We start from the raw sequence: 25,098 nt of genomic DNA, 5'->3' as shown, positions 1-25,098 counted from the left end.
ACTATTTTGGCAGAATACCGCCATTTTTAAATCCTAGACAAAGGAGCCTTGAGGGCCTGGGAAATTGTGCGCTAATTCGACTCATACAAATGAAGGAGCCGGCAGCGGCATCTGTCCTTCAGTGCACCTCGTTACTGTTACACAATAACAGCCTTTTGTGTCATTAGCAACTTGCACTTCATACAAATAATGAGGCTGCCAAGATGCCATTACACAACGCGCAGGGATGCATTGTAACATGAGCTGGCCAAAAGAAGAAATTGGGATTCAACCAAATTGGACAATTGGATGCAGAGTTGTGCTGCAATTAAGCACAAAGTATAGTAAAACAATAAAAAGTGTTTTCTTTTTTTTCTGTGAATCTTCAATCCCTCAAGAATCTTCCAAGAAGATGACTTCACAGCGTCTTACGATGATGTTGCCGTACGTGATGTTCTCAAGTGTCAATCTATTTATTTCCCGCCCTGCCGAGATGTCAAGCCCGATGCTGTACGTCTATTTTTCTTGCAGGCAACTCCAGCTGAGCACTTGAGCATTCCTTTTTCTCTCAGGCCCCTGAATGGCTGCCAAGTTTCTATTTTATCGCTGACAGTCGAAAAGGCAAGGATGCCTGGAGGTGTATCGGTCTTCCAGCTTACACAACGTGCCGTGTGTCTGAATTAAAAAGATCCGGATCGGCTATCTGGGCCGAACAGATGAGAAAGTAGCAGCACCTGAAGTGGCGACTGTGCCCGCATGGCACATGTTGTTACAATTAGGGCCTGATAAAGATTTTTCAAGGCCAATTCCCATATTTGGCAGAATAGAATTCTGATAACTGAATACCAGTAATTTAAAAAAAATGAATAAAGTAACTTCTTTTTTTGCTCCCTTAACACTTAGAACAATAAAGATATGAATTACAGGCAGAATATTTGACTCTTTGGTTTTTGTCCATCAGAGAAAAAAAATTGGAAATAAAAAAAATATATATATTGGCAAGCTAGAATATGAATACAGTTTCAACTGGATCCCTAAAAGCATGATCTGTTGCATTGGATGTTAGGGTGAGTACCAATAACAGTATCACACCAATACCAGGTCTTCTTTCACGGTATCAGTACTCGCGATGGTGGCCAATTTGTGGCCGTTTTATGATCAGGAACTAGAAATTAGAAGAGAAGAACTTTTATGCAATTTTAAGGAAAAATGCTATGTTGGGATTGATAAGTCCTTTTTGTGTGTGTGTGTGTGTGTGTGGGGGGGGGGGGGGGGGGGGGGGGGGTTGTGAACCAAAGTACTGGTGATATACAGATTGCTGATTGAAGGTCAAAGGGTGCAATGCTGGTATTCTTCAATGGGAAGACAATTAGAGAGGAAAACATTCTGTCTGCTAAGGCCACAGAGGTGTATCATAATGACAAAAGGTAGAGCAGCACCTTTAAAGCCCTGAAGTATCACTAAAAATAACACAGTTATGTAATACACAATATTTATTTTGTGCATATTATGTGAAAAAGCACAGACACAAAAAAACGTACACTCACTACATTATAACAGTACGTTAGCCTTACGATTACAGTCACCGATCACCAAAAGTCATTGCACTAAATCGCAGCGGGCCAGTGAGGGAGTTCACACTGCAGGGCCCGGAGCTCAAAGGGCCTCACAGACGAAGGAAATATGATTGAGGAGAAGTAGGCAAGGTAAAGCAGAACGCCGTTGTGCTTCAATGCACACTGAAAAAGGAAAGAGAGAGAGGGAGAGAGAGAGAGAGAAACAAACAAGATGAAAGCTTTACATTTCCGATTGAAGGCGAGGAGTGGGGAGAGATGAGGCAGTGGGAGTGCGCAAGAGGATAAACAGCTGCTTTCAAAGTGGGAAAAGTGGGAGTGTGGAAAGGGATTGGATTTGCCCCACTCAAAGGGGAAGACGATGAATGAAAGGAAGGAGGAGATGGTAATGGATGCCCAATTGATTAGAGGGATGGAACCTGAGGTGGAAATAACACTAAATGCTAATGCTAAATAGTAGACTCCCTGGCCACAATACGGTAATGCCCTGCATTAGGAGCACAATCACAATCAACTACTTAATATTGTACTCTTTTTAGTTACATGTGAGGGTCAAATGGTAAATACTGGCTCTTCCCAACAGCTCTGCAAAACAGTCAAGTAAAGGAGGGACGAATAAACACAAATGGTGACGAGTGGAAGAAGAATAAAAACTGCTGGAGAAACGTGGCCCATCAGGAGGATTAAAATGGAAGCGAGGAGTGAGGACGACGTTAGTATGAAAAATCTCACATAAAAAAAAACAAAAAAAAAACAGGTGGAGAGGAAGGCATTGAGGCTCTTGTATGAATTTCATTAGATGGTTTTCGAAAGCAAACAAAAGGAAACTGAAGAGATGGAGGTGAGGCGCGTGCGATAGAGAGGATGGGAAATAAGAAATTGGAATCACTGTGGCATGAGGATGGCATTTTGACATCAATTTAGGATTGAAGCCGAAAAGATGGCCAATGCAAACAAAGCATGCATTGGAATGGACAGCCGCCTGTGAAAACATATTTAGCAGAGACGCACGCAACTATCTGATGTGATTTGGTCTCCTTTTCAGCTCGCATGCTTCGTCATTTTCTCCTGCCTGGCAATCAGCCCCCTAATTAATTCTTGCTTGCCTTGTTATGAAGCAGATGGGAGAGTGAGGAGGGGAAAACAAAATAAGCCTGGCGTCCAGAAGGCAGCGGCGGATGAGACAAGAGAGTAGAGAGGAGGAGGAGGGACGCCGATTTCCATTAAAGCCAACATGCGAGGTCAACCACACGCACGCACACGCACAGAACCCCCTTCATGCCAATGTATGGATAGCACACCACATAAAAGCATCATTTTAGGGACCTAATGAATCATTAATGCATCCCTGTATGTTATATTTATGCACCAATAAGTCGCCGCCACATCGGATGAGATGCAGATCCGATTAGCATACTCACAACAGCAAGAGCAACGACGCCTTCTTCTACGGCGCCTACGCACTGCATTTTACATGACACGCCATATACCCCAAATGATAAAAATGCGTCCTTTTTTTTGCTACATGGAACTTTTAATAATTACCGTAACATCTATGCTAATTTTTGTTAGCTCGTCTCCAGCATTAGATGCTTGCACATGCACTTGTTGGAGGTACTCAACACCACCAGTTGCCTATGCGCACTCACCCCACTCTTGAATGAATGAATAAATAAATGAATAAATGAATAAATAAATAAATAAATAAATAAATAAATATATATATATATATATATATATATATATATATATATATATATTTATTTATTTTTTAATTCAAGACAGAATACAGAAAGTAGTTTTGCGACATAGAAAGACTCTCATCACTCAACTCAACTCCATTTACAGCTCCATTTATTTTCTAAAATGGCTGGCAGTGAATGAGTTTAAAACAACCACCATTTTAAGATCCCTTATACAATGAAAACAGCAGAGGCCCCGGAATTGAAACCTGTGGTACACCATACATTCCATTATATATGTGAAGTCATGTTTTACACTAAGCGACAAAGAAAGAGTGATATATATATATATATATATATATATATATATATATATATATATATATATATATATAGTTTTGTAATATTTTTAATTTAGTGCGATAAAGGATGGTTCACACTAACAAACATTGTGTTTCTTTCACGTCAAGTTTTCACACAAAAATGAAATCACATTGTGCTTGCAGCCGACAGCACTCCCAGTGCATTACATGAACTTACACATGTAATATGGAACGTTAAGTCTATTTGCCAAGTTAATCCATGTATTCTACTGTATCAACACACACTCACGACTTAACACCCCACTCCGCGCTTAACAACGTTTTAAACCAACATTTGACATTTTCTTCGTGTGCAAGTCAACTCTGTGCGCGGTGTTTAATTCAAATCATCTCCATAAACGCTGGGCGTCTCCAGCACATAGCCAGTAATGGGAATATTCATGAGCGCTCGGGTTCACTTTTAACAGGAATCACCTTTTGCCCCTGGCGCACAACTCCTTAAAGAATTTCCCTCGCAAATGCATTTTTCTTTGTTTCATTTTTAGTTGTTGCTCAGTGTTCCCTCTATAGACGTGTTACATACAGTAGATGAGATCGTAGAAGTTTAGAAAAGTTATGTCACACTATAACACTGATTGAGTGGGTATGCTTAATTGTCTAATTAATATCATTGTGGCTCTGTGCCCTTGATTAATAGGAGCATATTAACTAAAACTCAGCATCACGCCACATTAGCTCTCTTGACTGACTTTTCTTTCCAAACACGACAACACGAATGTCAAACTGCAACGGAGGAGAGACACAGAACACGGACAATGTGCATGCATGTGTGCACGTGTATCACTCCGACCGATTCGTTGTCGAGCAAACCCAGCGTGGTTTATGAATGTGGGATCCCAGCTCAGGAGAAAGTGACTTCTTTATTATTGATAGTCCCCGAGTGGCGGCAGACATTGGAATACAGAGAGGCAATGGGAAAGTTGAGTTCCAAAGGGGGAGTGTGTGCATGTGTGTCTGTGTCAGGACCTTTCCATCCCAGCCATGCTCAATCCCCATGTTGGTGTCTAACCTTTGATCACGCTCAGCTCACAATCCCCCAAGAGGGCGGAAAAGGCTTAGGAGGAGTCCAAAAGGGGATTACTGGATAGAATGTATGGAAATTAGTCTAATTTATCATTTAGGTCATGGTAATTTATGCAAATGAGGGTTTTTATTAAGTTAGGCCAGCCTTGGGTTATAAAAGCATGTACTGTATGCTGCGCCGTGGCTTGACACTTGTTGTGTCATTTCCTTTTTTTCTTTAAATAAATTAAACAACTGTGATATTGTACTTAGCTCCTGCCGGTCTCAAGCCTAGGTTAAAAAAATAAAAAATAAAAACAGAGTTGTGTAAGGAGGTGCACCCAGCATCAAAACTGGGTCAAACAAATTGTGGCAACCCCCCGAAAAGTCAACTATGCCGACATAACTTTGACATTGTTGGGAAATTCCGACAAAGTAATGCTGTTTTTCCTACCTACAGCCGTTTCATGCAACTCCAAATTCAAGTTTATTGTCGAAGTGAACATAAAACAAAGAGAATTACACCTTATGTATTTAAAACAACACGGGTTTTCTCTTTTTGCTAGCTTAATGCTAACACTAAATAGCATCTACAGTATGTTGTGCTGAAGCAGCAACAACAATATTAGTGCCGCAGTAATTGAAGGAGTTGAGACGCCTCAATGAACAGTATATCCATTTACCTTTTTGATACTGCCCTCAGGTGGACAAGTACTCCTCATTAAAACACACATAACAATAATTTTTGTTGTTCTTTTGGGGAACGCTGGAACGGATTAATTGCATTTCCGGTCATTTCAACGGGGAAACAATTTTAGATTCGGATACTGATACTGTAAACATGCTTGAAAAAAAATAATATAGTAGAGGCAGGTACGATGAATTGCAACATAGCAGGCGAACACCAACATTATTGGTTAACTATAAAGGAAACTGTAATCACCATGAATCAACTGTTGAAGTTTATTGGCGTGTGCATTACAATTACTGCATGGTAGCGCACCAGTAAATGCAGCAAATAGCAAATTAAAAAGGCATAAATGCTCGCAAACAAAAACATCCCATCCAAAACAATGACGGCTATGACCATCATCGTGACAAGCATCTGTGTCATTATCATAAATAACACACACGCACACAGTGGGAGCCTTTCCTCTCATTCATCAGCCCGCTCCTTAATCACTCATGGACGCGTCGCCGCACAATTACAATCACCTGAAAATGATTTTACAGCTCGCTCGAGAAACACACAAAAGCACGTGTGCGCAGTATACAGCTGTGCTTACTGAAGGACAATCCGTGCACATAAAGGCCGATTTAGACAATTACTATTTACCACAGGAGTGACTCAAACACTTCTACAATCATTGTCATCAATATCGAGCTTGCTGCGATGCATACAGGCTCGTCAACAATGAGAAATACATAAACAAACACACAGAGCGTGAGAGCGCTGGCAGCGTGACACTGAGGACTACAGAAGGCATAGGAAGGCCAAGATGAGGCCAAGACGGCAGCGGGAAAACACATTCAATTATCCATGAGCAACATAAATAAGTAAGATTTGATGGAAATGGAGCAGCGAGCAGCGAGCAGGGTTAAGAGAGAATGAGTAAGACGAGATAGGACAACTGTGGGGCGAATAAAAGTGACATTGCTTTCTGCAAAAGTAGCTAATGGCGGCTGCTTTTATCGACACTGAACATGGAAGGGAGGATGGTAAAATGCAGGGAGAATGTGCAAAAAGAAACAAAGGGGAAGGTGGCAGACAAAGTGTGGAGAGGAGATTAGAACGTGTGACATGTACTAATGCCGCAACTCTACATCCACTGAAACATATCAAACTGACGCAGGCCTAAACCTTTTGCTCCACTTATTCATTATTATATTCCCACGGTAGCCTGCGGTCAATCACCTCCTCTTCCAATTTACCTCATGCCTCTTCCTTCCTTTCATTTGTCAAGGCCCTTTTTTGTAAATGAATGCTATGTATCTCCCAATCTTCCTGACGCTTCGTTGCCATTTGTGGCTTTGATGAAGATGGACTGCGGTCATTTGAGACAAATTAGCTGGCCTTACACACATACGCGCACGCACCTATTGTGCAGCAATGACATACCAATGTATGTGCATGCACGCTCTCACATCCACAACTGACAGGTGAGGGAAGGATGAGTCCACATGGATGTGCACGTACCGGGAGCATTGAAAGCCTGCAACAATGCTTCTTTAATTGCACTGGGTCGTACCGAAAAGTTTCTTGTTAGAAATCCATCCTATTTCCTACTACACTGTGCCTCTGAGTTTTGTTGTACGCTCTGTTTGCTTTTGTTGCTTCTCCCTGTGTGTTAAGCGTTCATTTGTTTCCCTGAGCCCATCTATGGGCTTTGCACTAAATATTAGCATTAAGCTGAAGAACTTTTGCTATGATATGGCTTGGTTTAACATTTCGGTATTTAAATACAATTTTCAATTCTCTTTTCTTTATGTTTCAGTTATACAGGGTTGCTTGATTGTGCAGATCGAGCTTGGTGTACTGCCAACCGTGGCTGAAATCGATAAGTCTTTGAAACAACTTGCCAATGATAAAGCTCCTGGACCAGATGGTATCCCTCCCAAAGTGCTCAAGGCTGGCGGATGTCCTCTATAACTCAGCTTCTCAAGCTCCTTCTGCACATTTGGCAAGAATAAAAAGGGTACCACAGGAATTCTAAGAGGGCATCATTGTCACACACAAAAAAACTAATGTTTCATGTGTGGAAACTACAGAGAGATCACCCTGCACTCCATAAAAAACTACATCAAATCCATTCTCAACCAGATATGGCCTTCTGTCAAACAACACTATCCATAGGCATCATGCAGCTTCAGAGCTGGAAGATCCACCAATGTTATAATGTTCCTCAGGAGATAGCTTACTGAGAAGTGGCGTGAGCAGCACCAGGAACTCCACGTAAGAGTTGTTGACCTTGTAAAAGCCTTCGACTCCATCAACAGGCCCTTTATGTGGAATCTGTTCAACAGATTCTGTTGCTCAAGATCAGGATGCCATCAAAGACTGAACATCACGAATAGCTTCCTAGAGGGTATGCAGTCCAAAGTTGTTGTGGAAGAAGCTCACGAAGGAATTCTAACGCTCTTCGTTAAGGCTGCGTCCTAACACCTGCTCGTCCTCATTTTCTCTTTTATGTTGACTAAAGCTCACCAGTCCATGCATGACTTTGGCATTAACATCCGCCACAAACAAGACAGGAAGCTATTCAATCTTTGTAGGCTAAAGACCAATTCTGCAACATTAACTCAGCTGAGTGACTTTCTCTACCACGATGATGCAGCTCTCACTAACAAAAACAAGGTCACTGTAGGATGGGATAAATGTGCTCACTAAGACTTTGACCTTAAAAGCAGCAACCCAAAAACTGAAGACATGCACATCAATTGCTCAGAACCACCTGTCACTAGCATCCACGATTCCCCTTTAACAATTGCCCACAAATTCACCTACCTTGGTGGCGTTTTACCCGATTATGGAAATCCCAAGCCGGAGATAAAAAAAATAAAATAAATAAAATAAAAAAAAAAAGGGGATAAGCAGAGCAGCTGGCTCCTTCTGCTCACTGGCAAACTGATGCGTCAACACGAAAAGGCATATCAATAGGAACTAAACTTGTAGTCTATAAGGCTATCATCCTTCCAATGCTACTTTAAAGAAGTGTGACATGGCAACAAATTTGGAAGAATCTGGTTCTTCAACTGTCGCTAGTGACATGGATTATTATTCATTCATTCATTCATTCATTCATTCATTCATTCATACAGGGCTGGAAACCCCGCTCAAACGTCAACTGTCAATGACCTGGAAAAATGGATGCTACTTCATGTAGTATCTTTCTTATGCTTACATATAACTACAAATTTGCACCGCTGTGATAATGAGGCACTCTAAAGCAGCCAAACCAGAGAGAAGCCCTTATATAGTGGATTTTCACCAATTGCAGGCGAGTCTGGAAACGATATCCCCGCGTTAAAGGGGCTTCACTGTATCACTTGTCACGATGATGGACGGATGGATGTGCGCTGACTGGATGTGAAATCCATCAATAAAACTTGTCAATACAAAGCACTTCAAGCCAATTCCAAGTTGACATTTAATCACTTTTAACTTGCGCACGCATGAACAGCATGATGATCATCATCAGCCTGAACACAATTCAGTTAAGTGGCCTACATACACATTAGGGTGGTGCAGGATTATGGTTTATTCATTGAGTGCCGAGTCACTCACATGTCTCAATGAATTAATTGCATTTCTCAATGCAGATTTTCTCACTCTTCCCTACGTGCTGTCATATTGATGAAGATGTTAATTTGCTTCTGTTTTGCCTACTTGCATGCAGTCTCTTAAAATGCAGCAGAGCGAGCTGTCCGGGTCCCGATAGTTAATGAGAAGAAAATGCAACTGCAACTGTCTACCCCAGAGGGCTCGTTGCGTGCTGCCAGGAGAAAGATATCTCCTGGCAACACAATCTTGTACATACAGGCAGGCCTCCCCACGTTGAAATACAATTCAGCACCACACTTCTGACACACACAGGCTAGCCAGAGTAGGATCGAGCTGAGGATCTAAAGGGCTCGCCGTGGTAAGCACTGGCCGCTCACGCACTCTTAACACGAGAGCAATGCAAAGATTACTCACAGCTAAATTAAGGACAAACTGAAAGAGGGGGAAAAAAAAAGAAAAGAGGTAGAGTTTGACGCAGAGGCGGGCTTTCGGTTTTGGTTTTTTTCTTCGTGCTCCACACACAACGTTTGTCATTCAAACACATGATATACTTAATGCCTGTGGGATTATCCAGCAGGCGCATTTTCTATTTTTTTGTCTCTTACGCACGCACATTGAGGAAAACTGAGTGGATTGTGCGACACTTGAGAAAAGCAGGAAGATAAAAATCTTATAGCACAGCAGAGCATTTTAAAATTAGATGCCAAGAGAACATGAAAAATCAACCGATGGTTGAAAATTATTTTAGTTGTAGTCAGAGTAGGTAAAGGCTCAAATGGTTGGTGAATGGCAAGCTGCAAAGGGGACAAAGAAACATGATGCATGATGTGCGGCAAATGAGGCAAAGGTGAGGTTCAGGACGAGACAATCCAGACGAGAGATGAATGGATGGATGCGAAGGGGTGATGCTGACCGCCCTCCAATGAGACAAGCTAACCGGGCTAAAACGAGACTTTAAAGATGGTTCGCTATGTGAAAGGCAGAAATAGAAGACACCCAGCAGCAAACCCTGACAAGGGCACACATCCACCAGGCCTGCTGTGAGGATGCCAGAGAAACTGGCAGATGTAATCTCCAGCAAATACAGCGGGGCTTTGTTGATCAAACACTGACTGAAGGGGCTTTCAAGAAGGACTTTCGGGGCTCACAAGCCCACCTGCAGTCCGGGGAGGGGACTGTTTTTTTAATCTCTGCCAGTTTGGAAAGGAGCAAGTTGAAACGAGGAAAGGGATGGAAAGAAAAGGTGTGAAGTGGGATCCAGCAATATAGGGCGAGAGGGAGGCTTTCGCTTTTTAGTATGAAAATGATGTGAAGTTCAGTGGCAGCACGCGGCGAGTTTGATCGTGCAGCCTTGGGAAAAGCCAGAGGACTAATGGGCTTCAAGTGCAAATTTTAACAAACATACTTTTTCCCAATTTCTGTTGCTGCTGCTGCTGCTGCTGCATGCGCTTTACCCCTGCGGGCGTAATCTGCGGCTGGACGTCTGCCTGTGCAAAGCCGGCCTGTGCAAACGAGATGACGTCCACCCTGTGCCGCTCCTCTCAGGCCAATTCAAATGAGCTCCAAGCTCAAAATATATGCAACAATTCTTCAACGCCGGAAATTGTCAAAGTCCAACATACTGTATTGCAGCGACCCTACTGGGACAGCGGTGGGTGGATTCTGGGTTGAGTTCTCTAAATTCCGACAGTTTGTGAGGCGGTGAAGGTGGGGAAGGGTGACTGAAAGGAGGAGGAAGAGCATGCTGGTGTATGTCTATGGGATGAAGACTTGAATGAAACACGAGCTGGATGGCTTGTTTTTGCTGTGTGACATTCACTGTTCATATCCACAAAAAAACATTGCTAAGCAACAACCGGATACATGGGAAGAGGACCTTGAAGAAACTAATCGCACATTAAATCGGAATATTGAGGAAAAACTTGATATTACGTATTTTTAAAAATCAGTTAGCCCTACTCCTGTGATGAAGTTTAATTAGCCAAGAAAATAGGCTAAGAAATACTATTAGATGCTAATTAATCCGACGCTGATCACTTTAAAAGAATTTCCTTAATCCCAATGTACTCACTCTGTGATTTCTTCCGTCACCGTGTGCTCCACCTGAAGCCGCGAGTTGACTTCGATGAAGTAGTGTTTGCCATGTTTGTCCACCAAGAACTCCACGGTCCCCGCGTTCTCATAGCCCACCTGCAGGAGAAGAACATGCTTTAAATATGATTTAATAACAGGAGTTGAATCAGGACTGGGGGTTTTTCTCAAAAGTATTCAAGTACTGACTAATGTTGCCACCTTTGCTATTTGCTGTTTGAATTAAACACTAAAAAGAAAAAAAAACAAGTAATGTAATAATAAACAAAACAAAAATGTAAAGACGAGTATTCCCGGTGCAGAAAGTAGACCTATTTACTTTGTACTGAAAGATTCCACTCATAAAACAAACTTCAATAAACTCAACAAGCTCAAAAACATCAAATCTGGGACAGGGTTACACATAAGTCAGACTCTTTTCTTTTTTAGGATGTCATTAAAGCAAAAATAACAGATTTTTCTTCCAGTGAGTGGCTTTTTTTTATTGGGGGGAAAAAAAATGCCCAAACTGTTTTTACAAGAAGTGAAAATGAGAGACTAGGATGCACACTGACAAAGACCCCGATGAATCATCCTCACTTTGAGAATTATAACATAAACGGATGTGCCCTCCAAACAAAAAGCAGCACTTTCACCAGCACCTCTCACACTAATGATGATGGATACGCAATGCTCAAGGCCTCGTCTATGACAGTAAAATATCAGCTTTCACACACACACAAGGCCGTCACACGCGCACACACTCTCATAGAGTCGAAGTGAATCAGCAAGCAGTGTAACAGACTGATTGGTCGCTGCTTGATAAGCTACGACAGGCAAGTCAGCATGCTACACTGTAGTAGTGCCTTCAGATGCAACTTTATTTATTTATTTTATTAATTGGACAAATTGGTATGGTATGAATTTTCATGTTGCCAAAGATTGGAATCTGCATCTGCCACAAAAAAAATTTTAAAAATAAAATCAAATAATAAATTAAATAAATAAATAATAAAATGAAATAAAATAACAAAATAAAATGAAAAAATAAATTAAATTAAATCCTTATCGGTTGGGTCCAACTCAAAACTCTTGTATCTCAAATCATTTTTCCTCATGGTAATGAACAGAAATACAATTAATCTGTTCCAGTTCACAGATATTGTAATATATACTTAATTTTATGTCTAGGCTTACCGGTAGATGAAATAGTATGTAGAGAGAGTGGCCAAAATGCCCATTGTATAGAGATATTAAAGATTTAATCCAATGTCTTTATGAAATGTGTACTGGTGGACTGGTCGTGCCAGCATGTGGTGGCCCCGGGCCATTGGACCACTGTTAATGTCAGACCCTGATTCAGTTTGACAGAAAACTTTACCACTGTATATTGGTACAAAGGGAGTTCACTGGGTTGTTGAGTATAACTTTAGTTTCCAATTAACCTTCTCCATCTGGTCATAGCTATATTCTTGAACTCAGCACCGCATGCAAATAATAGTCAAAATATGAATCTATAAACAAATACAAGAGCAATAGCTTAGTGCTGTCAGAAATGAAAAAAATATGCAAATTCTGCAACTATTGTGTATATGCACATAAATTTACCTGAGAAAAAAAACAAAAAAAACTATTGCACAGGAGGAAAGTATTGCAGAAAATAAACAGCATATGAAATGCAGCAGAATAATAAATTGGTAAGGGGTAGAATTGAAGCGGAAGGGTGAGTGGCTGGGATGGATTCTTCAAAGTTTGGTGAAGTACATTTTGCAAAATCCTCGCTAACAAACAAACAGCAATGAAAGAAGCCCCGCCCCTTCCAACATGTCACATGTAAGTGTGACGATAGGATGAGGAGGGAACTTATGAGCCTCTCTCTCTCGCTCTCTCTCTCTTGGTCTCTGCAAGCACTTCAACCTCAAAAACCATTTGCAATACTTGGAGAGGATGTCAAAAATTCTAATTCAAGAAGCACTCTCCACATTTTTTTTTTTTTTTTTTTTACTACAAGCCCAAAACACCACATCTCATCCATCGTGGCGAAATGTTGAGAGGACTCATTTAGCTTCAAGAGGAAGGGAAGAACAAGTGGCATAAAAGCACTCTTTTCCTCCCCCTCCCAAAACATGCACATTTGACCACACCACAAAAGAACACAAATTACACTATAAACATACACTACACACATTCAGCATATTTATACATTGTTTCATGAAATCCTATTCATGCATTCCCAACAGTAAATTTGCTTCATTTGGTAGTGTTTCTCTTGGCCGCACTGCTTATGTATGTCTATGTCGATTTTTTTTTTTTTTTTTTTTCCCCCAATCAGATTTCAGTCTCTGTTACCACCATCTCACTGTAATCTGCCAACTGGTAAGATGCTATGTGAGGTCAGAAGCTATGTGATGTCAAGAATCTTTAATCTCTTTATTTGGTCAACAGCCAATCTTGTCAGTCCTGTTACCCACATGTCTAGCCACAGCCAATCAGATCGATTCGCTGTCTATATAAGCCTGTCTGAGAAGTGTGTGTTTTTGTCGGATTATTACCTCTGTTCCTCTGTGCACCGCCACAGCCCAAGTTAGCTTAGCATCTCGTGATTCTCGATACATTCTCGTTGTTTCTCGTCTAGTCAAGTGTGTTCTACGCCTCTCGATGTTATGCGAATAAAGAGTTAAAATCTTATTTGTGTCTGCGTTTTTGGGATCTAACTCCAGAACATAACAGTGTGATGGTGAACATGATAAACAAAACTGAAAATTATCGCAATCAAATTGTCCCTGCCCTACTTTAAAGTGCTGGTCAAAACGGTACCAGAAGCTGTTCTAGCTTACTGGATGCGCAGTGGTCACACGGACAAATAGTTTTTTTTGTTTACATTGTTTGTTTCTTAGTGCAAATTCATACGGACAATGTGCCTCTATGTCTCCCGGCGTTCAAGCTGAGTGCTTGTTTACTGCCGCCTAATGCTGAATATCCAGGCTGGCACTTTTGAGAGGTGCTCACAGCATTATTTCTTCCTCTGCGCGGTCGCCATTTTCTGCCACCGCTGCACATTGTCTGATTTCCCGGGCTGGCTTGAATCTTGTGAGCACAGCAGTATCGCCACACTTTTTTTTTTTGGTTTAGTTTTTTTTTTTTGGTTTAGTTTTTTTTTTTTGGTTTAGTTTTTTTTTTTTTGGTTTAGTTTTTTTTTTTTTTTACCTTACATTGCACAGAAATTTGCAATTAGGCTATGTGCATCTGCTCATGGTTCTAAGCATGCTTCTCAAGTTCTCTCGGCATTCTCCGCAAGGACGTATAGGCGAGGAATCCAAACACAAGAGAGGTGGCGGCAAGAATAACAATCCCTCCAGTCTTTGAACTCCAAGGACACAGACAAGCACAAACCCGAATGAATCCACGGCCTAGTTTTGTAGTCGGTAGGGGGAATGCTGCATTAAACGTGGATTTATTTTTCACATTTTAGTCAAAGCTGAGACACTTTTATGCGAAAGCTGTGTGGTCACAAAAAGAACACAAACAACTAGGGATGAACAATTAAATCAATTAAATCGAACCAGCAATTAAATCGACATTGCACTATGGTAGAATGCAATTTTCAAACCGCAAAGGTTGCTATGTGTACAATAAATCAATCAAACTTTATTTATACATTAAAATTCAACTCACGGTGCTAAACAATTAAAACATCCATAATAGAATAAAGATAAAAATCTCTCCCTAACCCCCCGCCCACACACACCCACACACACACACACACACACACACACACACACACACACACACACAAATATAATGGGGGCACAGAGAAACCATGTGAGGAAAGGCACCTAGGAAACACTGGAGCAAAAAAAAAAAAAAAAAACAGTTAAAGGCTAAAAGAGAATAGAATAAAAGGCAAAAACAAAAGGTAAAATGAAATATGAACTACAAAAAAATAAATAAAAGGAGTTAAAAATAATAATTTAAATTACCTTCCAACTGTATGAGAATCCACAAAAATGGTGAACAAGTTTTAATATTTTCTGATGAAAACACTACATTTAGCATTGCAATGGCAATATGCGTACGCATTTCCACCATTTCAGAGCTGTTGGGGCGTATTTATTCAACAGTATGTATTAATCAAAAAGCAAACATTGAGAAAGTAACCCAAAAACGTTCCTCTGATGTCTGACTAAATTCTTACGAGAACACGCTGGTTTGTAACTGTTTGCCCCTCATGTCCTCGATTTTATGCTTTGTGTTTGCATATTTTCGAGTTTAATCATTCAGGGTACAGTCAATTCTCTCAAGGCGCATTCTACACTCACATTTTATTTTTAGTGCTCTTGTTTTGCAAGGTTACAATGAATATTTAAAATGTGTTAGATGAGGCTGTGCATCATGTGGTTCAACCAAAAAGAATGCTTCCAATAATAGAGCCCCACTATGTAAGAAATGTGAGTAAATGTAAAAGATTCGTCCAAATCCCCAAAAAGAACACACGACAAATGCATCACCCCTTTTCCAGACATAATCAAGCAAACTCAAGTGGCGATGCGCTATGAGGCCAGAAAGTATTTTCCTCATCGCTCATGCCTTTCATTTGCCCGCACTGAGCAGGAAATGGCGTGAACCGGAAAATTGCCACTGTGTCGCTTCCTTTTCATTTCCAATTCTGGGGTGAGACACAGGAGCGTCTTAAAAATTGAACGGCGGCGGGCGCGAGTTTGCTGCAACTTTGTTCCCCTGCAAAACGGTCTCTCTTTTTTTCTGGGTAGAACCGCCGTCTCAATGGCGCAAGGATTCTCCCGAATCTTATCCAATTCCCCACTCGGACTCAGGGCACACAACTCTCTTCTGATTCATAGCTGATATAAGCCAATACATCAGCTCCCTTTCGGTGGCGAGACCTTCCTCACCCCCTTTATTGCCACACACACTTATCCACACCTTTATGACCGCAATTCCATGACTACAGGTCCAAAAATAATGGTAATGGTCTCCTCACTGCTAACTCTCCGTGAAATCTAATTAAAAAGAGCTGAAAATGTGGCTAAGAGGTTAAAAGGTCGCATACGGACAGATGGCAAGGGAGCAATGCATGGACATGGTTGAAAGAAGACAGACTGAATTCCAAAAGGCGAGGCTACAGACCAGAACACAGTCGTGCCTCAATTTGCATACATTTAGCCTGTAAAATAGCACTTTTAAAAATGTTTTTTTAGTTGCAGTTGTTGGTTTTAATTTACACACCATTGATAGTTTCCACGAGTTTCTTAGATAGAAAAAAGATGAAGACATAAGGAAGGAGGAGGGAAAAAAACAAAGTCAAAGTTGTGCACTTTAAAGGGGTCCACAGTATGAACCTGGAAAATCCTCTTGTTGAAAAAGTCCAGTCGCACTTAAGCGAAGGGACCACTGTACTCATATTATTCAGCGGTAGAATGATGTCGACGACGGATATTTTACAAGAGGGCTGCAATGAAGCCGTAAAGTGGATCCAAAGACGCTAAAGAGAAAGGGTGAAATTCCATCCATATTTATGTGTAATATATAGGCCAAGTGCAACATTGTGGGCTCATAAAAGAGGATGTTAACTATCAATTAATGGGGGGAAAAAAAAAATCCAAGTAGAGCCATAACTTTCAATGTACTGAGGGAGGAGGAGCGCCAACCTGATTCATTTAACGACATTGTAAAAATAAATGGTTACCATGTAAAAGTGTGTTTTTTATCCTTGACCTCGTTTCCTAGCTCCCAACTTCTGATTTCACATTTGAAAGGAAGGTTCTTTAAAGACCCCAAATCAGTCAGCCCAATTAGTCTCATATTGGAAAAATCACATTGTGTGCTTAAATTTATCTATGCTCATATAAAGTAGTCACGCTTTTACTGATAGACAAAAGTCGAAGTCGTGAGCATATATTTATTTTAACATTTACAGTCCACTGTATTTTAAAGCTTTATGCATCAAAACAATTCCAGTCCACTGAAGATCACCATTTATAGCTATGGCTTTGAATGTATGTGGCTTTAAAAGGCGGGGCGAATGAGAGAGCAGCGTTATTGGCTCAGGATAGCAGCTAGCTATGGAATGGCTAACCGTTAGCCAGTCTGCATGTTAAATGGGGTATGAGTTGTCGCCATGCAAGCGAGCATATAAACGTTGCAACGTGTTTATTTTGTTTAATAGCAATTTAGCGCCCGCTATTTGTGATCGCAGCAAATCAGGCTCTTGGCATAAAAACTCCCTCCCTTCCTTGAAGCCTGATTCCGTGCTCGTCTCAGTCCTGCAGGTCTCTCGCTGGCCCAGATCCCCCCTCTGCGCCGTCAGCACTTTAATGGAAGCATAATGAGCTGCTTGTCTGTGAAATGATGAAAAAGTGGAGGGAATAAAGCCACCTAGTGATCACAGCGCACCACATGAGCACACACGGCCACGCGCGCCAATAGAATCTATTCTCGGCACCGATATTAGAGTCATGAAATGTGAAAAAAATTTGGTTTTCTCCTTCGTAACGCAGGTTGTGCATAAAGAACAAGGACACATAGGAAGAGCGGGAAGAGAATCAACACGATGGATGTCTGTCTGTCCTGATTATGTATACGTGATGTGTGTATCATACATATAAAGCACCCGGTGTCAACACAACACACTCCGCGTTAAATTTCCTGCAACCCACATGTGCTCGTTTGCATGTGTTTTGCAGCCAATGGCTAATTATGGCCTTTGTGTAGTTTATCACTTTGATCGTATATTTCTAGCCATGTATAGAGGCTTACTTTTGAGTTAACCTTTAAATAAAGCCATACATACTGTAAATGTTAAACAATACAAACATGGTATCATTAATAAATTCATTCCTTTGTGTCTCAAGGTTATACAAAATGCAGTTGTGCAAGAGCTAGCTGACATAAAAGTACTGTAACTTACAAGAACTTACACTGAGCTAATTAGACAGATCGTTTTGTTTTTTTGCCTGCGGACATCTCCGAAGTGCCTCCTTGCATGTTAAATAGAGTCCTCGTCAATGAAGCTAACCTATTATTTATTTCTTGAGCGCGCGTTCAGGAGAAGTTCAAAACCTTTTTCGCTTTTAAAGAAGCTTGATCTTCTTGGGAGGACAGACGGGCATCTAAGTGCTGCCAAATCTCCGTCACGATCGGCACTTGAAAGCACCGCAAGCACTTGCTGCCAAACTCGCCGCCAGCATGTGCTGGAAAATATCAAAAAACGTTAAAAAATAAATAGATAAAAGGAACCTCCTCTCCACTTGGTGGAAACCCGCTTCTTCGTTGGCAATCATGCAGTGTATTCCTCATCTCCATGCAGCTTAAAGGGATACTTGTCTCATTGAACAATTTTCAGCAGTAAAAAGTTAATATTTTGTCTATAATTAATGTGGTAACTTCATTATTTTTCATGCACAATTAATACCTAAAAAAAGTCATTTTTCTACTTGCTGTCGAATGACATCACATCACATCACCTCACCTGTGCTGAGGAAGTAGGTAAAGGTAACGGCCAATCATGGCTCACCTGTTTTCTGGGTTTGGTGAGTAAACTGAGCCATGATTGGTCGTTACCTACTTCCTCAGCACAGGTGATATCATCAGTCGACAGCAAGTACAATTTTTTTTTAAATGTATTAATTGTACATGAAAAATAATGAAATTACCACATTAATTATTTATTACTTTTTACTGCTGAAAATGGCTCAATGAGTCAAGTGTCCCTTTAATTAAGGAAGTGTTGGTTTAGTTTTGCTTGATAGCTAGACATACTAAACATCTCTGTGTATAATAAACCAGCTCTTTGAAAGTTTTAAACTATCCAAAAATGTGAGCATGAAAGGGTTCACTGTACAGAGCGCCGAGTTAAGGTGGATTTGCAGTCACTTTCAACTAGACAACACTCAGTCCATCCACAAAGCGAAGCCACCCAAACACAGCCAAGTAGATTATTATCAAAATGTTTCAGAGAAGAAGCAAAAAGTGACTAATGAGTTGTCAAAAGCCAGTCAGCACAAAATCTACTCGGCTTTCCCCGCATTCTCCAGACGCTGGGTGTAAATGTTTGCGTGTAATAATGCTTTTGTCAGCGCCGATCTGCACTGTCTGGAACCACACAGGCATGAAATTACTTCACACTGTTCTTTCTGCGAGAGAATTTGCCAGCATTTGCATGCAGAAAGAGACTTTGGCTTATTCACAGACAACTGAGAGCGCCATGTACAAATTGCCAGCATGCATGTGGGTAAGTGATTACCAATGAGAAATGATCTGAAGAATTCTGAGTACTGACACGCGCCAAAGTCCAAGTAGATTCAACGCTTGGACTCAAGAAAAGGTACAAAAGTACTGATTGGAAATGTATGAAAGTTATTTTGTGAACTTTAGAACCAAAAAAAAATGCTAAATTAGCTAATGATAACAAAAAAAAAATGTATTCACATATCCAGATTATTCTTTTTTTTTTTTCTCAAAGTACATGGAGAATTTTTGAATGCCGGAAGTTAGTGTTTTGGGGCTGGCAGAAGAGAACAATCCTCTTAAATAGGGAGATGAGCAAACAACATCTTCTTTGAATCTCTTGTTATATTTTAATAACGCATGGAGTAAAAAGTACACCTTAAAAGAGAGTGCTGAAACTTTATCCATTTCTGGTTAGCAACAAACATTAAGAAGAAAGAATTGGAGCGAAGCCATCAAGACAGTGCAAAACCTTGTGCAAAAGACACAATAGCAGGTTGATATCTATAAGAGCATGTCATTATCTCCCAATGAAATGCTGATTACCATGAAGGGGCTACAATTGCACTGCTTATTTATCACATACAAATATTCTATTAGCAATTTATTCCTTCAGAGGCTTTGCAATAAGATGCTTTAGCACCATTTTCTGCTTAAGAGCATTTCATTGTTTCGTGCTTGGCACCGAACAATCAAAGTTGAGCGTTGCTAGGAAGCAGCTTTCAATACCTGCAGAGAGAGGTGACGCTGAAGCGAAAGGCTTCAGTGTCTTCCCGGTAGGGGCCGTCCCAAAGTGCTTTCACTCTCATTTGCAAGCCGTAATGGAGGGCCATGAACTTGCAAGTACACTCAGTGAGGGCACTTTCGGACACAACGGTAGGTGGGCTGCAAAAGGGGGCTTAAAAAATAAATAAATAAAATAAAAAAGTAATGTAATGAAATAATTACATATTTATTATGTTATTCAAATAAGATACATTACTTCATCTTGTGATCGGATAAGTGATCAGTTTATAAAACCGTAAGATTAAGAAATAAAAATCCTTCAAGCAAGTGAAATGCTCTTACATAAAAACTGGCAAAGAACAAGCATCATCTTGGTTAGATTTTAGCATTTGCAGTGACACATTAATATATCAAATGGCTCGTTAAATGTGTGATTTTATTAGGCTTTTAAGAATGTGTCTCGAATGTACAAAGAGTCTACACCACAGGAATGGGTGGGGGTGGGTGGGGGACTGTCTAGTTCTACTGAGTGAATAAGTCTTGTGCCGCTAAAGCATCCCTAACAATAATCATCTTTGGCTAGTGAAAACACTTTGCATTCAGCCCTTCTCTTACATAAGTATTCTCTTTCGGTATCACACTGTTGTTTCTTTTCCAAATCCCTTGCCCTTGTCTTCATCTGCTATCTGCATGAAATCTCCTCTTTGAGGCCCCCGCCCCCTTCAGACGATGCTGTCACAGCTACTTTCGGCCAAAGTCAGGCAAGGCTTGATGCTATTGAGAGTTGATTCCAAATGCACTCAACAAATTTTATTTCCACATATTTCAAGGCCACTCACACTCAGCGCTTGTTTGTCAGTGGTAATAACATTGGGACTTTCAATACAATGCAACGCGATAATGTCCTTGTAGAAGAAGGTTATAAAAAGACCAGATCTTTTACTTTCTACTGCCGACTCGACTTGTTAAAAACACACACACACCCAGCAGGAGAGCACTTACCAATTTGGCGAGGTTGACAGCGTCCGAATGAAGCCGGTTTCTTAGCTGAGGGTCCAGTTGGAAACCCGGCGCGATCTCTACCACCTGTAAAGTCAGCACACTGTTTTTTTTACCATCTCACAGCATGTTTGCATGTTGACAACGGAGAGAAATATTTCAAACATGGTCACTTGTTTTACCCATTTAAGAACAAATACGCAACTTTTTAACCAGCAGTTTTAAAAGGCTATCCGAATAACATTTGTGCAAATGCTACAAGTGGCCTCAGGCTGTGAGCCAAGCTAATTGATCCAAGGAAATGCAAGTTTTTAAAAAAAATAATAAAATAAAACACAGCAGGAAGTCAATTAGCCTTCTTATCTCCTCTTTTCCTCCTCCTCCTCCCCACCAAGTATGAATTTCACTTCTAAGACAGAGGGACTAAAAATATCCCATCAGTACCCCACCATTCCAAATCTATTCCAACAGGCGACTGTTCATGTGAGCCAGAGAGGGAAGGGAGAGGAAAAAGATCTTAGATTTAGGGCAAATGCAGATCAAGTCGCGTCAAGTCAAAGAGCAGCGGTAGTAGCTCTTAAAGAAGCAGGATCATCAATATGATCAGCATCCAAGTTGATTAAACGCATATATGATGACATGACACTTTCCGGATGAGTCGGATGTTTGGTCATTTAAAAGCGCGACGCCATAACAGCTAATGAATTGAGTCAAAGAGCACCGTGCTGCCTAAAGGGCGAGAATTAATCCCGAGATTATTCCAAGAGCAGAGTTGATTTGGCAGCGGGTTCCTTAAGCGCTACGGACGCAGATAACGGCATTAGGACATTCTCACTGCTGCATTATCCTCTTGGCACCTTCGACACACACGCACTGTAATCTTCATTATCATAATCAACTCAAGTATTAATATGTTGCCTAATGAGATGTTCGGCAGAAGACAAAAGCCTATTATGATGTTTTATCATAATTGTCGCGCTTGAAGGTGAGACCGCTCTGCTGAGCGTGACCACCAAACAGAAGTGGGAGGAGTGAGAAATGCATCGACGGTGTGAGAAAGTCACCTTTTGGTGGCGCCGCTGAATGGAGCAGTCTCTCTCGTAGAGGTGGATGACGTTGCCGTATTTATCTCCTGCGGAGAAACACACAATCATTAGAAACAAGATACATTTAGAAACAGGCACATGACTCTGATTTTAGTAATAAGAAGTCATTACCAAAAAAAAGCCCAGAGGTCAATTTAATATTTTATCACAAATCGATAGCTACTATTGGTCTGTCCCCGCGCCGTCTGTTATTTTTACGCATTATTAACCAATTTATGGTGTTGAAAATAGCTTGTGAACAAATCTATAAGTTTTGCAAGACTCTGCCTCTGTCCTCATTCTGCGGGAGTTGTGCAGAATTTTATCACGTGAAGATTGAAAGTCTGGATGTTTTCATTTTACACAACAATGTGAAAATACATTTGCTTAAGCCAGTTTTGTTGTAGATCAATCACTGCAATACTTCAGGTGTGTAGAATTAATTTCTGTCTCCCTGTATGTCATCAAAGGGCATCTACCGTCACAACAGAGAGGTGTGAAAAGCAGTCATCGGTAAAAATAAGATGATGCGAAATTGGTATCAGCATGTCTGACAGATGCCCCTTGAGACTGCTATCTTGACTGGGATTTTTTCTGGCCAATGGATAATTAGTTTAATTTTATTTATTTATGTGTCAGGGTTACCTGTTTGACATCTATTAAACACGACACAAAAAGGAGAGAAGACACTCAGTTCAGGGCTTGCGAGAAGAGGAACTGACTGATACAATTCACTCCTGCACTCTCTGAAGATTCCTCTCCTCACCCTCTCTATTTATTTGGTTTTCCACGCCCTTATCTACATGGGTGTTCCAACCCTAAAAATGCAAATATAAGGCATAGTTGGAACACAATGTACTTGTTTGTCTATGTGTTGTGCATGTGAGTGGAAGATAGCTGAGTACATGTGTGGTCAAGTTTGCAATCATTTCTTAACAGAAAACAGGCGACCTCAGCAGACTGGCTCGAACCATTCTGCTGTTTTAGATGTTGTGGTTCTTCAGCTTTTGAGTCATCTTCAAAATAGCCAGGCTATGTGAATGTGAGTGGGAACAGAGCAAGGCATTCTTCATTGCAAGCAGAAGCAACTCTTCATTGCAAGCAGAAGCAGTTCTTCATTGCAGCAAATGTATAACTTATTTACAATTTTACAATTATTCCTACATTATGTATACAATTTGTTGTATTGTGCGCGCCATACAAAATCTGGATTATGAACAAATGGAAAAAAGATAATAGAAAATATCCAGACTTTAAAAAAGAAAAAAGAAAAAATAAACGGGGAAGTCTGTCCACTCTGTAATAGACGCTATGCTGCCAAGTGCACTTACCAAGGATCTGCACTTCAATGTGTCTCGGTTTTTCAATAAACTTCTCAATAAACAGAGCACCATTGCCGAAAGCCGTCAGCGCTTCAGAGTAGGCCCGCTGGTAATTCTCCTCAAGTTCCTGACAAACACAGCAAGAAAATCCATAAGCATCAGTCAGGAGGCAAAAAGTCAGCCACATCATTTTAGCGCATGTTAGTTCTCTGCGATAAACAATGAAAACTTAAACTTAAGCACCTCGGCAGCTGGTCGTTAAATTTTTTTGTTCAAAAACCTCACTGATATCTTCCTCAATTTGTCATCCACAATGAGCAGTTTGTCACTTTGCTTTTTTTTTTTTGCTTTTCTTCCTTCAGCAGATAAATTGCTGCAAACAAACAACCCATGGGAAGACAATGGCACACAGACGCACGAGGGCAAGTCAAGGGCATGACTCAATCTGCTTTGTCATTCTGCGACATCTTGCCGGGTCGTCGTGTTGCCCCTTACTTTGGGGTAGGGGAGCGTGACTCACCACGGCCTCACGCCTCAAGAGAGGATACTCGAGCCAACCCTGGACTGTCATCTCAAAGGGATGCAAAACGAGCGGGTGCTGGAGGCTGCGGCGTGCGTCATCTGTGCCAGCCCAAACTTTCATCCAATAAACAAGACAACTTCTTTAGCTATTTGGCAAGGGAGTGGAATGGGTAATTAGTAAGAGATCAAAATTAGTGCGGTAATTTTGAGTTAATTTAAAATTCCTTTCATGCCAATATTTTTTTTTAACGGGCGATTAATGACCGTCCCTTAGAAAGCCTGTACTGGGGGAATTCCAGTCGCAACGCAGCAGTCAAAATTGAGCAGCAATAAATTTAATAATAATGCATATATTTGCATTTTAGAATTATAAAAATGTGCAATTTTCGCAAATTACTTCATGTTCAAGATTAGATAGCTCTTAATATGAAAAGAAAAATGCACAGAGCTGTCACCGTCTTACAAATGCAATTCTGCCATCTCGTGGCAGAAAAATTACCTCAACATAAATCAATATCACACTTTTTACAGTACAGTAGATCTTTTTAATTTTAACTAAATTTTATGAATGATTATGAAATTACTGTATCAATGACTAAAAGATGCAGCCATATTTCTATTGAACATTTTTTTCCACTTTTATGTTAACAAGAGTATGAAACCTTAGAAATAAAGATTTTATTGTACATTCAGAACAGACATAAAATTTAACTATTGAAGAGATTAATTACGATTAAAATTTTTAATTGCCAGACACCCCTAGAATTAGCATTCTTTCCGCTATCAGCTCATTTCATTGCTCAGCCACAAGAGCTTCAATGTGTCTTGAACCCAGGGTAAGAACCACCAGTATGGATAGAAAAGAGTACTTAAGAGCATATTTGTGCACTGTGTTGATGTAGGACTTTATCACAGTGAAGTAGACTGTCATTTCTTTGTACTTTTCAGTGATAGCAAACACAAATGAAGTCATCTCTTGACTGGACAAAAAAATTTGGGAATTTGAGAAATAGGACAAAAAAAACTAAATAAAAAACAACAACATTAGTAGCATAAAAAGCTGGTGGCAGGTTCAGTGAAATAGTGTACAGCTACAACACGAGGGCGTCGATGCGCCTGCGGGAGGTCATTTGAACATTTGAGTTGCACATTTCAGATACAGCCGCGCGCCAGAAGGACATTAAAGCGGTGCTCAGATGATGAAAGAAAGCCACATCAGTCCCACCTG

At 40.6% G+C, this 25,098-nt stretch overlaps 1 protein-coding gene across 3 annotated transcripts in view; it reads right to left on the bottom strand.

Moving 5' to 3' along the window:
• The window catches only part of LOC144003720 (pyruvate carboxylase, mitochondrial-like), a 131,950-nt gene that overhangs the window by 92,696 nt on the left and 14,156 nt on the right, over positions 1-25,098 (bottom strand). For all 3 annotated transcript variants that reach the window (XM_077500238.1, XM_077500236.1, XM_077500237.1), the window contains 4 exons: positions 23,358-23,475; positions 22,006-22,073; positions 20,945-21,028; positions 10,974-11,092 (listed from right to left, as the gene is read on the bottom strand). In XM_077500238.1, coding sequence (XP_077356364.1) covers positions 10,974-11,092; positions 20,945-21,028; positions 22,006-22,073; positions 23,358-23,475 — 389 coding nt within the window. The remainder of the gene's footprint in view (positions 1-10,973; positions 11,093-20,944; positions 21,029-22,005; positions 22,074-23,357; positions 23,476-25,098) is intronic.

This window comes from Festucalex cinctus, chromosome 16 (genome assembly GCF_051991245.1).
Source record: "Festucalex cinctus isolate MCC-2025b chromosome 16, RoL_Fcin_1.0, whole genome shotgun sequence".
Lineage (NCBI taxonomy): Eukaryota > Metazoa > Chordata > Actinopteri > Syngnathiformes > Syngnathidae > Festucalex > Festucalex cinctus.
This window is presented reverse-complemented; position numbering and strand designations above follow the sequence as displayed.